General features: G+C 35.7%; 1 protein-coding gene across 1 annotated transcript; it reads right to left on the reverse strand.

The window, feature by feature from the left end:
* Positions 1-6,200: 6,200 nt before the first annotated feature.
* LOC133861464 (peptide chain release factor PrfB1, chloroplastic-like) lies at positions 6,201-7,997 on the reverse strand. Its single transcript, XM_062297258.1, has 3 exons — positions 7,629-7,997; positions 6,960-7,031; positions 6,201-6,487 (listed from the first exon to the last, which is right to left on the reverse strand). The coding sequence occupies exons 1-3, from the start codon at positions 7,630-7,632 to the stop codon at positions 6,315-6,317; spliced, it is 249 nt and encodes an 82-aa protein (XP_062153242.1). The 5' UTR covers positions 7,633-7,997; the 3' UTR covers positions 6,201-6,314.
* Positions 7,998-15,519: the final 7,522 nt, after the last annotated feature.

The following is a 15,519-nucleotide window of genomic DNA, read 5'->3' on the forward strand; positions in this document are numbered from 1 at the left end:
GCAAGAATAAAATAAAAGCACAGCAAATATATTCATCTCTGGATTCCATCCCAGCAGATTTATTCGCTGGCCTACCAAAATTTGAAAAAAATAAATAAATGTTTTCATGATTAAAGGGAAATGTATGACCACACCATGATTCTTGAACAGAGAATAAGCATATCCATATCAATTTCCACCTTCAACACTACCATTTTCCACCAAATGAGTGCCACTGCTTTCCACAGAGAACAAAAATACAGGCAAGGCAAGAATCTTACATATGTATGAAGAGTGAAGACTTTTAAAAATGTGTCACATTACCCATTTATCAACTAAATCCTTTGCAAGTTTTCTGTTGGATGTAGTTTCCTCATCAGATTTAAATAAAAACATAATCAGCAATCGTATTTATTAGTTGCTCAACTCAAACACGTCAACAATGTAAAAACATAGTAACCCATATCATGTAGTAATTGACTTGTCATAGAATCATTTTTCAAGTGAATTTTCGTTCACGTCATAAATCAGAGAATGAGAGCAGAGAAGAACTTTATGTTGCAAACTCGAGCATCAGCACAATCAAAAGAGTACATTGATATTCAGGCAGTGCTTGATGTTCAAAAGACATTTGTAGTATATATAGCTATTGAAACTAAAAGGGAAGTCGTTTCTACTCATCATGAGATTAGTATTGGCATATAACTTGTCTCAGACAACAGTAGATATGTTACGTATCTAGGGTATGTGACAAGGGCATTCTTGGAATTATATCTATGTCCCTCATTAAGTGAATAAAAGATAAATAGGGATTTATATCCCATTAGGTTAGGAATGAAATAAGGGATTGATATTCCCATTATTAAGTAGCGGGATTTTAGGTATAGGAAAATAAGGGATTTGTCTCCCTTTAGAACTAATAATATTTATTTAAGTTTTCTAATATTTATTTATCGTTTCTGTATTTTATATTCAGCTTTGTAAACCTATAAATAGGGGTATTGAAGAATAAAATGATATGAAGAAAAATTATAATTCAACTCTAGCAATTGTTTAGGATTCCTCGAATTACCCTAATATTAGGAGGCCAGGATTCCTCTAATTATCCTATTCAATTGATCATTTTTATTTATTATTCATCCTTCGTTACGAAGGTCCGTAAGATCTTGGTATTAGAGCCAAGGTCCTCGAATTATCCTACCCAATTTATCATTTTTATTTATTGTTCATCCTTTGTTACGGAGATCCATAACATCTTGGGGGTGGGTTTTGGGTCCTTGCAGGATGGTGGAGTTGGGTTTTCTGGTAGATTTTCTAGACAGGATGGATCTTTGACTGGGTGCCCAAATCTAATTTGTATTAGTCTAACAAAACTATTCCAATCCGTAAGATTTGTAAAGATTCCCCTTATTTCCCTTTCTTCCAACCAAGTTAGAGTCTCACCTTCTATATGATATGAACCTACCATATATCTGTGATAATCGAGAGTATCGTAATAGTTAAAAAATTGGTGTATCTTGTACATCCAACCCGAAAGATTCTGACCATCAAATTCTGGAAGATAGTAACCCACCATTGTATGAACCTGGCTCTGATATCAAGATGTTACGGACCTCCGTAACGAATGATGAACAATAAATAAAAATGATAAATTTGGTAGGATAATTCAAGGAATCTTGATCTCCTAATATTAGGGTAATTCAACGAACCAAAAAATTCTTAAACAACTGCTAAAGTTGAATTATAATTTTTCTTCATATCATTTTATTCTTCAATACCCCTATTTATAGGGATACAATGCTGAAAATAAAATACGGTAATGATAAATAAATACTACAAAACCTAAATAAATATTATTAATTCTAAAGGGAGACAAATCCCTTATTTTCCTATTCCTAAAATCCCGCTACTTAATAATGGGAATATCAATCCCTTATTTCTTTCCCAACCTAATGGGATATAAATCCCTATTTATCTTTTATTCACTTAATTAGGGACATAGATATAATTTCAAGAATGCCCTTGTCTCATATCCTAGATACGTAACATGATATCTCCAGATTTCCACATCAGATATGCATAGACAAGAAATGTCTGTAAACCACGATCTGAGCCCCAAACCCAAGCACCAGCTCTCAAAACTCTTTAATTATACTAGTACAACATTATTAATAACATACCAGCACCCACAAGATATGCCTACATGGGTAAGATGTTTCACCCGCAAGATTCTTAATTTAAAAATCGAAAGCATACCCACCCATATTTATGAAGAAATTGGATGGTCAAAATACAATATTTTTTTTTAATCTATTATGTTGTGAAATATAACGTGAGGGACTTTATACTTGTAGGTTCCAATATTCCTACCTGCAACTCATGCCTAAACAAAAATGTAACATGGGTCTTATATGTTCACACAGCACATTTATGGAGATGCAAATCTTATGTATGGTGACCACCAATCAGTTGGTGGAAGGAAACTTCAGCGATGAAAAGAAGGAAACTTGTTATTCACATCCTAACCCTGCCCAATATGTGATAGGAACCGATCCCTTAGGGTTTGGTAGATTATGTTTATCTTTATCTTTCTAGGCTATGTTTATATTTCAATAATGATTAGAGGGGTGAGAGACCTGTTAGGAGTAGTAGACGTAGCTGGTTTAGAGGTGGAGTTGGAATGGAATTCCAACTCATTAGGATTAGAGTTATTTGAATTTGAATATTAGAATTTAGGTATTATCACTTTCGGCTTTATCTTATTGTATTTCTATTTAAAGACCATTGGGTCATTAATGAAAGGGGAGAAAAGAATTGATATAGACTTTTGTCTTGTGGTTTGATTCCAGCCTTAATTGGATTCACTTGGGGTCTGTCTCCAGCCATTAATTGGAGTTCACTATCATCTTTCCATTCCATTTCTACATTCATCCCTATTTTTCATACATCCAATCAGAAATCTCGCATCAATTGGTATCAGAGCCAGGTTGACTCAAAAGGACCGAATCGAAAAGCTGGAAACTGACGTTCAGAAACTTGTGGAAGAAAATACCAAAAGGTTTGCAGATGTGGACAAAGCATTGGAGAGTATTGCAAGTTCAATTAAGGAGTTATCAATTGGTTTTTCGGGGGGCCTAAACAAGAATAATGGGGAAAATTCCCAGAATTCCAGCAAGGAATCCAGGGATACTCACCATTCTTCAGGGCATGGTCATCATCAGGATCATAAGGGAGATGGGTCCTACGTCCGCCCATTGAAGATGGATTTTCCTCGATTTTTTGGGGAAGAACCCCTTATTTGGCTGGATCGTGTGGCTCAATACTTTGAGCTTCAACAAACGCCGGAGGAGCAGAAAGTTACATTGGCGGCCTTTTATCTTGAAGGTGAGGCAAACCAGTGGTGGCAATGGCTGAAAAAGATTTATGCTCAAGACGCCAAACCTCTCGTTTGGGAGACCTTTGAGCAAGATTTGTTAGCACGCTTTGGACCTACAGATTATGAGGACTTTGATGAAGCTCTATCACACATTGAACAGAAAGGAACAGTGCGAGAATATCAGCGGGAGTTTGAATGTCTTGCAAACCGCGTGGTGGACTGGCCAGAAAAGGCTTTGGTGGGCACTTTTTTGGGTGGATTGCAACCTGACATAGCTAATCCCGTCAAGATGTTCAAGCCTCGGACTTTACGAGAAACTATCCAGTTTGCTCGGATGCAAGAGGATCAAATGAAGCGGGCCAAACCATTCTTATTAGAGCAAACAAAGGAAGCACCAAGGGACGACATCGTGCAACCCACTTCAATTCAAAGGTCTAATGTATCCCTACCTCCAACGAAGAAGCTATCATGGGAAGCAATGCAAAAGCGGAGGGAGAAGGGTCTTTGTTTCAATTGCGATGAACGATTCACACCAGGCCATCGATGTGATGTGAAACATCTGTTCATTATTGAAGCAGAACCTGGAGAAGGACAAGGGCGAATTGGGGAGAATTTTGAAAATGAGCAGCTCGACGAAATTTAAAAAAATAAAATAAAATCTCGACCTTGAGGACAAGGATCGTGCTCAAGGAGGGGCGATTGATAGGAACCGATCCCTTAGGGTTTGGTAGATTATGTTTATCTTTATCTTTCTAGGCTATGTTTATATTTCAATAATGATTAGAGGGGTGAGAGACCTGTTAGGAGTAGTAGACGTAGCTGGTTTAGAGGTGGAGTTGGAATGGAATTCCAACTCATTAGGATTAGAGTTATTTGAATTTGAATATTAGAATTTAGGTATTATCACTTTCGGCTTTATCTTATTGTATTTCTATTTAAAGACCATTGGGTCATTAATGAAAGGGGAGAAAAGAATTGATATAGACTTTTGTCTTGTGGTTTGATTCCAGCCTTAATTGGATTCACTTGGGGTCTGTCTCCAGCCATTAATTGGAGTTCACTATCATCTTTCCATTCCATTTCTACATTCATCCCTATTTTTCATACATCCAATCAGAAATCTCGCATCAATATGATGATGATAACGAGAGCTTGCATACCGCATTCACAGTTGAATCCAATCTGTAAACTTGAGAGCCTCTTCTGTCCGGTCAAGGCAGAAAACATTGGTTTTCTGCCACCAATAAGAGATTGGCACATCAGCCTATAACAAGAAAAACAATTGTTTGCAAAACACTAAATCTAATCCCTTTTTTTTTTTTTTTTTTTTTTTTTTTTTTTTTTTTTAATATTTTAGTCGGGGAAAAAAAAAAAAAAAAACTCCCCACCACCGCCCACCTAGACAACGCCGCCACTACTCTACACCGAAAACTGCCGCGAGGCCACTTCCTAGACCCTAGGGGTGGCCACGCGGCCGCTCCATGGACCGGGGGTAGCCGCGCGGCCACCCCCCTAGTGGCTGGAGTGGCCGAGGTCTAAGGAGTGGCCATGCGGCCAAGTGGCAGCCACCCCCAATTCTGGTGTGAGACTCTGGCGGCGCCGGCGGCCAGTGGCTGGGATGGTTTTTTGTTTTAAGACTAAAATAGTGAAATGGAGGGTTTTGATCCAGTGTTTTGCTAGGTTTTGTTAATATTTACTTTTTTTATTTAATGATGATGCGTCAATCTCTCATTGGAGGGCAAATACCAATAGTTTTTGCCATTATTCCGAACTTGAAAATGTAAGAAATACATCCCTGCAGATGTCACCCTACCAGCCTTCTCGCTATCTTCCTGTAGAAAGAGATGCATCATCTCATGTTTACTAAAGTAATGTATGTAGTTTAGTTGCGCAGTAAAGCATTGCATTAGTCTCGAAAAAACAAAAGCTGGAAGTAATAATCAGCAAATATTTAATCCACAATTTTTTATTTATTTATTTATTTATTTAAAAAAATGGTTTAACCTCAATAAGATGATTTTCCTTTCACTCATAATTTCTAGGATTCAAATGGAGCCTTCGTAGATCAGCCTACATGCTACATATTATATTCCAGGCACATTGGTAATTGTATAAATTATACAGATTAATTCAGTGAGGCACAAATAGAATTTAGTAAGGAACAAATCGACTGAAATTATTCCTACAGATATGGAAGGTATAGCATTGGATTTTTGTTGGCTGTTGATTCAGCCTCTTTTTAAGTGACTAGGAAAAATAAAAAGAAAAGTGAAAATAATACACACAAATCTGTTTAAAACACAAACAAACAAAAGAAAAAGAAAAAAAAAAAAAAACTTGTCCCTAGGACAGATGTCACAAACAAAAGAGCTCTTTCTCCAACCCCTCCTTTCTAGAATATATATTAGCAATGACATAGCAAATGGATGAACGACCCGATCATATCTCATCAAGAAGGACCCACTATACTTGAACATGTATGGAGTCACTATAACCATGTTTACCATTATCCTACTTATGAGTAAAAGTTTGACATTCCTGAATGTGAAAACATAAAAATAAAGAAAATAATGCAGATGATAGATAGGTTCTAATGGACATGTCAGTACATTATTTCAATTTCAAAAGCAGAAATGCCAAATCCCTGCGATAAGATGAGGCATACAAGATAGGAGTATATAAGGAATAGGAAAGCTTGCACCATCAACACCAGCTGGTATTTCTCAATGATGACCAACTTCAACACAATTTAGTCAATATATGACAAGAGACCATAACCGAATAAATAAAAAATCCAAACCCAGTAACCATTAGTCAGTGCTGAAGAACTGAAATCAAATGACGATTGGAGAAGGAAGTAAATAAAATTATTTGAAATATATAAGCGCCATAATGATTGTAACACACAAACACACACATCAACATATATCATGCAATTTCAAAAGTCAGTATATTATCTTTAAAGCAACTCCAAATCTGCAAGTTCTTGTTCTAATTGCTGCAGACCAGCAGAAGCTCTAATCTCTTTAACATGTTCTGAAGCAGTCTCTACATCCCTCCTCAAGGCATAAAAATCTGCCAGCAATACAAGAGCAGTCTTGGAGCATAATTTACATGAGATTGCTGTTTGATCTACAATGCCAAAGGGCATAATAATCATTAGAACACTTAGGCCAGGACAGTTTAAATGTATCTTTTTTTTTTTGATAAGTAAGTAGAAAGTTTTATAAAAAGCGTAAAGGCGCCCCTAAGCATACAGGGAGTATAAAAAGGACACCAAAAAAAGGAAAGAGAGGGGAAGGGGACAAACACCCGAAAAACCCAAACAAAAGGAAACCTGTACAGTTTAAATGTATCTTACTTTAGAAAATATTCCTTCATCTTTCACAATTATTTTGTTGACAAACCAATAAGCCCTCAATAAAAGAAATATAAATATAACAAGACTACGAATATTTCTAGACATGTTATCGATTCACTAGAGGTATAGTACCCAGTTTATGCACCGTCAAATTGAAGAGTGACAGTAGAGGTATAGTATCCCATCTGGCAAATCTAAACTGAAAGATGAATATGTAATCAAATTATTAAACTAACAACTAACCTTGCATTACCCATTCTCTTGCATCAGCATCAACCCCAACACTCAATTGGCTCTCTGGTGTCGCAAATAAAACTAAGGCAAATTCAAATAACAAATGAATGAGTGAAACAAAGCCATTCTGAAATTCATTCTCAAAGAACACAACAATTGAAAAAAAAAATAAAAATACACAATAGATAGAAAAGCATCAGATTTCAAATGAGAGCACAATCATTAAACCTCATACAACCTTCACAATCAAAATCTTATTTCAAGATTAAAGAAATGAACACTAAAGAAAAAGGATAAAATTTTAAGTTTTCAATCATTTATCAACAAAATCCAAACTGAAAAGTTTTCAATCATACGAAAACACAACAATCCAGTAAAAAGATTAAGCAGAGCTTGGGTGGCTAATGTTATACAAACAAATTAAACCCATAAAATTTTCAGAGGCAGAAACTTAACAGAAAAACACACTCAAAACAACAATTTCCAACAAAAATACAAACGAATCCAAAGAAAAAATCCTTCAGAAATTTCAATACTCATTCTTAGAGCCAACCAAAACACCACAAAACGATCCAAACAAAATTTACAATACCCATTCAGATTCTCTACCGAAAATCTTCACAAAACAACCCAAATCAAAACAAAAATCAAGAAATCAAGCCTAAAAATTATACTTACCCATAAAAAATGGATTTTTTACTGTTTGTATACCGAGAAAATGCCGGAACTCCAAGCTTTTTGGCCTCACCGGCGTTGGGCCGTGACCCAGCGGCCCCGGCGCCGTCGTCCGCCCCAAACAGTGGCTAGCCCACCGCACGCCTCCCTCAAAATCTCTCTGATTCTCTCCATCTCTCACGGTCTCTCTCTAATCTCTCTCTCGGTTGGGACGAAGAACAAAAGATGGATTATGTTGGTTTTGTGTTATGAAGGAATAATTTGTTTGATTTGTTGGAAAACTCCTCAAACATTTGGTTTTTTTTTATTTATTTATTTTATTTATTTTTTATTTATTTTTATTTTTATTTTTTATTTATTTTTATTTTTTATTTTGGGGTTGATTGGTTTGTTGGAAATATTGTTGTTTATGTGTGTTGATTGATGTAGATGTAGTGTTAAGTGTTGGACCACAAAGGGTGTAAACCCAAGTGTAGGTTTTCGCAAGTAATAAATTCTCGGTAAGTACGAGGTCGATCCACAGGGAATGGTAGATACTAAGTAAAATTCCTATTATTGTGCAAAAAAGTAAATTGAATGGATTTTTCCACTAAAAAGTGGAGCAATTGATAGATGATAAACTAAAATAAAATTAAGGGGTAATTACCTTTTCCCCCCATGAACTACCAAAAAATGCGCGATGCCCCCATGAACTACCAACTTGACCAAAATAGAGCATTCAACTACCAAAGATAACCATTTTCCCCCATTCCGTCAGTCACACGCCGTTTTACCCTCATTTTCTTCCTCTTTTCCCCCTATGAACTACCACTATCTTCCTCTTTTCCCTCCATTAACTACCATCATCTTTCAACATGCCCCCATATAAAACGGCACATGACCTGTTGACCGTTTGTTTTAACCCCTTTGACTGACGGAAGGGGGGAAAATGGTTGTCTTTGGTAGTTGAATGCTCTATTTTAGTCGAGTTGGTAGTTCATGGGGGCATTGCTCATTTTTTGGTAGTTCATGGGGGAAAAAGGTAATTACCCCTAAAATTAACTAAACTAAATTAATAAAAAGAAAAATTAAAAGAAAACACTAAGGCTTCAGGGATCCACCTAGTACTTTATTACATATTCTTGAGACATATATTTTTAACTCAACTAGGTAGAGAATCAACTCTCCTAATCGAAAAATAAAACAATTAAGCACAAAGTAAATATAAAATATATTAAACATGGGTTGATTGAGAATTTGATTTTATAAACATGACACAATAAATTAAACATTCAATATATTTTCGAATCATATCAAATCAAACAAAGTAAGCATTTGATAAAAACAAAAATCATAATGAATCAAAATAAAGTTGTTTCATTAAATTACTCTCAAATAAAAATCATCCCCAAATTTAATCATTAATCTATGAAGAACGAATAACATAGTCTCAAGAATACATAATAAAAATACTAGGCTTCACCCCTAGCCTTAGCTAGAGATTTAACCACTTATGTTTATGAAAATAAAAAATTACAAACAACAAAACTGGTTAAGAGCCTCCATAACTGCCCCATTCTCTGTTTCTCCTTTTCTCCTCTCCTCTGGCTTCTCCTCTCCTCTGGCTTCTCCTCTCACTCCCCCTTTTTAGCACAAGCAAAGCATGATATATATAGACTAATTTGCTAGGTCTTTTGATGCCACATACATGCTTTCTTGATTCTTTCCTTGTTTAAGAATTATTGCAAGTTTGGCTCTTCATGAAAAACAAATCACATATCTCAACAGTTAATGCAGCGCATGACTTTTCCATGTCTCCATACTTGTGTTGGTGAGTTATGCATGGAAAGAGCTGATTAGGTGCTGATTCTTTCATGGTAGGAAATATGTGTGAGTTAGGTCCCCATAAATTTGCTAAGTAAGGAAAGAAAATCAATTGCCTTGTTATGAAAAGAGATGTTTTTCTTATTTTCCATGTTTTGTTTTCTTCTACGTGGACCCCACGAATTTATTCTTTATTTCTTTGGTCCTCCACGCGTCTTTCTCCTTTTAATCTTCTACAAAATAACAATTCATTGCATTAATACCAATTTAAGCTCAACTTTAATAATTAAACAATATTCCCCAATTAAATATAAAATGCAAGAATTATGATAAAACGTAGTATTATAATGCTTATTTTAATAGAGAAAATATGCACTTTTAAGCTATTATCAGAAATGACAATTTTTTTAGTTTGTTGGAAATCTTGTTTAGGTGTGTTAAAAAATGACAGTTTCTTTGGTTTGTTAGAAATTTTCCTCAAACTATTGTTATGACTTGGGATTGTTGTAGGGTTTTATGTGGTGATACGGGATTTTAATTGACTGTGATTTGAATGTGGTGATAATGAAGTAAGGTAAGGTCAAGAGATTGATAGAGTGAGTTATATGTTGATGATAGCAACTTGTTGTTTCTACATGGAAGAATGAATCAATTTGCAATCACCAATACCGAAGTTTATGCCACAATTACCTTTCCCCCCCCCCCCCCTATGAACTACATGTTATTGTCAATATGTCACCATGAACTGACACCCCTCCACTAAAAGAGGGCATTGAACTACCATTTGCTACCAATTGAAGTCCTATTAATGCTATCAACTTGTTGTTTCATGCAGTAACAATATTCTCCATGAACATCCAACTTAGAGAATGATGTAGAACACTATAGTCTATTAAATAGAACATCGCTTAATACACTAGTCATTACATTAGTCATTACAAATTTACAAATTTAAGGGTAAGTGCAACACCATACATTAGTCATTACAAATTTACAAACAAACTTAAGCCACTTTTTTCATGGTAGCCGTTTGTAGGACAAATGTCAATTGCATGCACCGTAATAGTTGCCCCAAAACACAGCTACAAAGACAATAAATAAAATCCAGGAAAATGCCAAAAGTTGACTTTTTTTCTTCGAAACATTCACTTCCATCTCATATCGAATTGCGTCAATCTCTAACTTGGCCTTCAATTTTGTAACCTCTTTGTTCAGCGTCGCGTCTCTGTGTTGCAGACGACCCAACACTCGTATGGCATGGTCACAAATATCTGTATCTTTCCATTTGAAGAATCCGCATGAGCGACCAGCCTATTCAAATTAGAAGCCATATAAACAAGGGTTAGTTTATTAGCGTTGAAAAAAATCATAAAAAGGCCAAGTATTCCTAGGAAATAACACCTCTTCCCTTTTGAAAAATTCGTGATAAGGATTTCAATGCAAAACCATTTGAAACATAATAATAACTTGAAGCTGATTAATCACCTATTGCTCTAACATCATAAATTGATAATTTTGAGTTGCCCTATCACTTCAATGAACATTTGGATTTTGAATTGCCATGTTTAACTAATTCTAATCCATAAGATGTTCCAAACTATAAGGTCACATAATGAAGAGGGATTATAGAGTTTCACATGCTATTTCCTACAGCTATTACCATCAGAAGAATTTGATTGGCTAAGGTTTTATCATTTAAAAAATGCACATTTACAGAAGGGAGAAAATGCTTTTATCCATCTGCAAGAATAAAATATCAAGATATATGAAAATTATTGATGACAATGAGAACATGTAATGCATAAGAAGTATAATCAAAAAAACTTTATCCTAACCATCTAAAACAGAACAAAATCCTATTACTATACATGTTATGACCAAATTTATGATGATGATCACAATGATGAAAACAAGAAATAAAACACAACAAAATCCTATTGCCATACATGTTATGTTGTACTAATGACCAAATTTATGATGGTGCTTGTTTGTGAAAAAGTTCTGTGTACTTCACATTATCAAAGACATAGTTGATTTCTGTCAAACGATATACAAGTATTTTCTTGTATCATACTGTCATTTGTGTGCACGTTGTCCATACACATATATGTAAATATATCATGCCGTTGTGTGTGTATCTATGTATTTGTGTGTGTGTGTGTGTATGTGTACACAGTGACAGAAGAAGGGGGAAGGTAGCAATCCACCCCCCCCCCCCCCCCCCCCCCCGCGGGGGAATTTCTTGAAGAAAAAAATTTATGAGGTTGGGAAAAAAAATTCTAAAATAAAATGAAGAAGAAAACGTGAAGGTTGATATCAAAGAAAAGATGAAACTTTACTGAACACCCGAAAGTAGTCAACTTTTCTAGCCTCCCGTCTAGAACTACTATATATATAGAGGAATGCTAGAGCATCTCCTGGTGTTCTCCTGATGTACATTTGGAATGACATAGATGTAATTAAAAAATTACATGCTATTAGTTTGTAATTGACCACTTTCTGTTGGACAAAATCACTTTGTTGTAAATATGCTTTTTAACAGGGATTCCACTATTCAGAGTACTTTAAGAAGATTCTGTGCAGATTACAAGTCAGAAAATTCAATTCCCTGTCAGCCGTCCGGACGCCCAGCTGTCCAATGCTTCATCTGTTCGAACAATGTGACATACCGTCCAGACGCACATCAGACTAAAGCATCATCCGTTAGGACGATGTGGATTCCAGTCCGGACCTTCCTCTGTGTCGAGAAGCTTCGAACTGCTCCAGCTTGTATCCGTCCGGATGTTTCAGCATCCCGTCCGGACGACTCTCAGTGTTTGACCAAGCTTAAGATTTTCTTTCCAAATCAAATATGGGAAGATTGTTGCAACCGTTCGGACGACGTGGATTACCGTTCGGACGTGCTACTCCTTAAGGCAAGTTTGCAATTCAAATTCAACCGTCAGGGGGCCAGCCTACCATGGTCCGGACGCGCGTATGACAAATATGGAAATTACGTGCAGCAGATTACCCGTCCGGACGGCCATCCTCCTGATCTGGACGAGTGAAGCCTTTATAAGGAAATTACTTGCAGCGGACGTGCGACCGTCCGGACGAAAGTGCCTCACCGTCCGGACGCGACTCTCAAACAGGAAAGATCTTCCGCAAAATTTTCAGAATTTCGGACGCACAGTTGTCTGGTTGGACGGCCTATGACCACCGTCCGGACAGCGCCCAGCTTTATTAAGCCAGATGCTCATTTGAGCCCTCAGCCTATAAATAGAGGCCCCTGTGCTTGAGAATTGCAAGAATTCGGTATTGAATTCTACTATTGCTTAGAGAGTTATTTTGTGAGGTTATTGAGTTGAATTGTTCTCTTTAAAGCCGTTGCTGTGTGTGCTGTTGCTGCGCTTAAACTGAAGTCTATCTTAGGGGTCGGCCCTAAGGTAAATGATTCTATTGAAGACCCCTTTCAGGTAGGAGACCTGGTTGAGAGGGGTTCGTGTTAGGCTACACGTTAGAGTGCAAGGTATGACCACTACATCAGGGATATGTGAGTGCTACTATCTTGTAACTAGTCTTGTCTTCTGAATAGTGGATATCCTGGGTTTGGTTGCCCCGAAGTGGTTTTTCTCATCTTGAGTTTCTACTTCGTTAACAAAAATTCTTGTGTTGTTTATTTTTCCGCATTTTTAATTTTTGTTAACACTTTGTGCACACACTTGCCTATATTTTAGAAGTCAATTTCATTTTTCACATGCCATTCCAGATGCACACCAGGAGAACACTAAGAGATGCTTTAGTAGTCCTCATATATATATAAGGAGCAGAATTGTTTTCACCCAACAGATACATATGAGGGAGGAATGATGAGCTACTTAGAAAAAATAAAAAATGGAACTGGCGAGTGGCCAAACCTAAGTTTGAAACTACAAATAAAAGAGGAAGATTCAAGATTGTATTTTGGAAAGTTGGAAACTTGGAAGTCTAAAGGCTAAAACTCTCCGTCTGTCAATAACTAGGACTAAAAGGAGAAAACTTTAAAAGAGGAAAAAAATTTAAAATTCTAGTCCACCAATTCGTGCGTGTCAGTCGTCACTCGTGATTAATGAATACACAGTACATTTCAATCTCCATTGACTCGTGAATCGTGAGAAAGAACAGTGAGAGTAATTGTGTCATTTGTGTGAGTGAATGGTATTTTATGTTGTTGATAATAATATTTAAAGTGGTATTTGAAATTTGATAAAATTTTAACCTTTTTTTTAAAAAAAAGGTATGAAAGTGGAATCATTGTCAAATTGTCATATTGTGAATTTATGATTTGTGAGTGAGTTTTGTATCTTAGAATCATGATATTCGTGAATGATGGCTTGGAAGTTAGAGGTTGGGAAAGTGGTCCAAATAGAGTTAATGGGTTAATTAAAAAAAAATGGGTGAGGGTGAGGGTGAGAATTATTAAAGACGAGTTTCTGAAGGATTTTCTAACGGTGTACATCGAAAGAGAAGTTGTTGCAACAATTAGCATAGATTCAATCATAAATGATTTTCAGGATTAAAAAAAAAAGGGTTTCATTTTGATAAGTGTTTTGGCTTAAATTTGATGTATTATAAAACAATTATTTTGTATATTTTATTTTGTTTAATTTTTTTCTTTGTCAAAATTAATTTCGTTTTTATATATTTATTTCATCTTCAATCTTAATATATTTCTTATTCATACTTTGACCCTTACCCCTATTTGAATATATTTGTAATTCATGCCTTAGCGGTTTGGCCCTTGCCCAAAATATTTTTTAGCCCCGTCCCTATGTGTACATATATACTCTGCAATCTGTTTATGATCTTATTAAATAGAGATGAACATACCATTGTAGTATGAAGCTTTATATATTATATGGAGATCATAGAAAGGGTCTTTTCTTTTTTTTCCTTCTACACATAAAAAAAAAAAAAAAAAAAAAGGTTTGGATCAAAGATCTAAAATTTAAAAAAAAAAAAAAAAAAAAAAGAAATCAAAATCCAAAAATAGCTCAACTTCAGTAAACCCCAAAACAACTCTATTTACTACCACCACATTCTTTTTTCCATGCATTGTTCTTTTATTTTCGTTTCTTCTTCATATAAAAAAAGAAAAAAGAAAAAAAGAAAAAGGAAAAAGGTCTTGAATGTAAGATCTAAACTTTCATTTTATAAAAAAAATTTACCCATTATCTACAAAATAAAAGAGAAGAAAGGAGAACAGTCCGAAAGCAACCGAAAACTTTTACCTCATAGTTAATACAACCCCAAAACAACAGTTCGAAATTTTACTCAATAAAGGAAGTCTTCAAACATGCAAGTACTCCACAACGGCACATGAGCTCCCCAGATATTGCTTCGCTCTTCAGTGAACACGGCATTTTTGCTCTTCAGAAACTCAACTCCTCCTTCTAGGGCTCCCTGTTGTTTGAAGTTCAACTGGGAGAGAGTCGATTCCTTTAACAAGACAAGGAGCGACTTCTTTTTGTTTCATTTTTCATTTTTTTATTTTTTATTTTTTTTTGTTTCAGAATCGTTCACCAACTAGGGCTGAGGGAAAAAGTGGGAGAAAAAAGGGTTAGACGACACATGATGCGCACATGACTCGTTGACCGTTCGAGTTAACGGGTCTGACTGACGGAAGGGGGAAAATGAGCAAAAATAGTAGTTGAATGCTCTCTTATGGTCGATGTGGTAGTTCATGGGGACATGTTGATAGAGGGTCGTAGTTCATGGGGGCAAAAGGTAATTTCCCCTTATTCTTTAGTTAATGAAGTTAAGTTTCCGTTGTAATGTGTATTATCTCTAATATATTATGTGTATGTTATAAGATGTATTATGTTGATATTGACTTATGACTAATTGTGATAACACTATAATGATTTCGTGTTGTAAAAAAATAGTGAAAAAAAGAAAAGAAAAAAGTCATCACATGTATAATGGAATGAGATTCTTTATGGGTCTCATTTTAGTTGTTGGTTGTTCACCCCTTGTTGAGAGTATCAGGAGGGTTAAGATGCTGTTCACAAGGGTCACAATTCTCTGTGGTTAGTCCTTTGTAAGGCTAGTGCACCCGATTTGAGGATTAGGC

Source organism: Alnus glutinosa, chromosome 2 (genome assembly GCF_958979055.1).
Source record: "Alnus glutinosa chromosome 2, dhAlnGlut1.1, whole genome shotgun sequence".
Classification (NCBI taxonomy): Eukaryota; Viridiplantae; Streptophyta; class Magnoliopsida; order Fagales; family Betulaceae; genus Alnus; species Alnus glutinosa.

Excerpts from the sequence above, each read along its gene's own strand:
- LOC133861464 (XM_062297258.1), bottom strand. Across the intron at positions 6,488-6,959 it reads AAGAGAATGGGTAATGCAAG|ATCAAACAGCAATCTCATGT; the intron begins GTTAGTTGTTAG and ends TTGGCATTGTAG.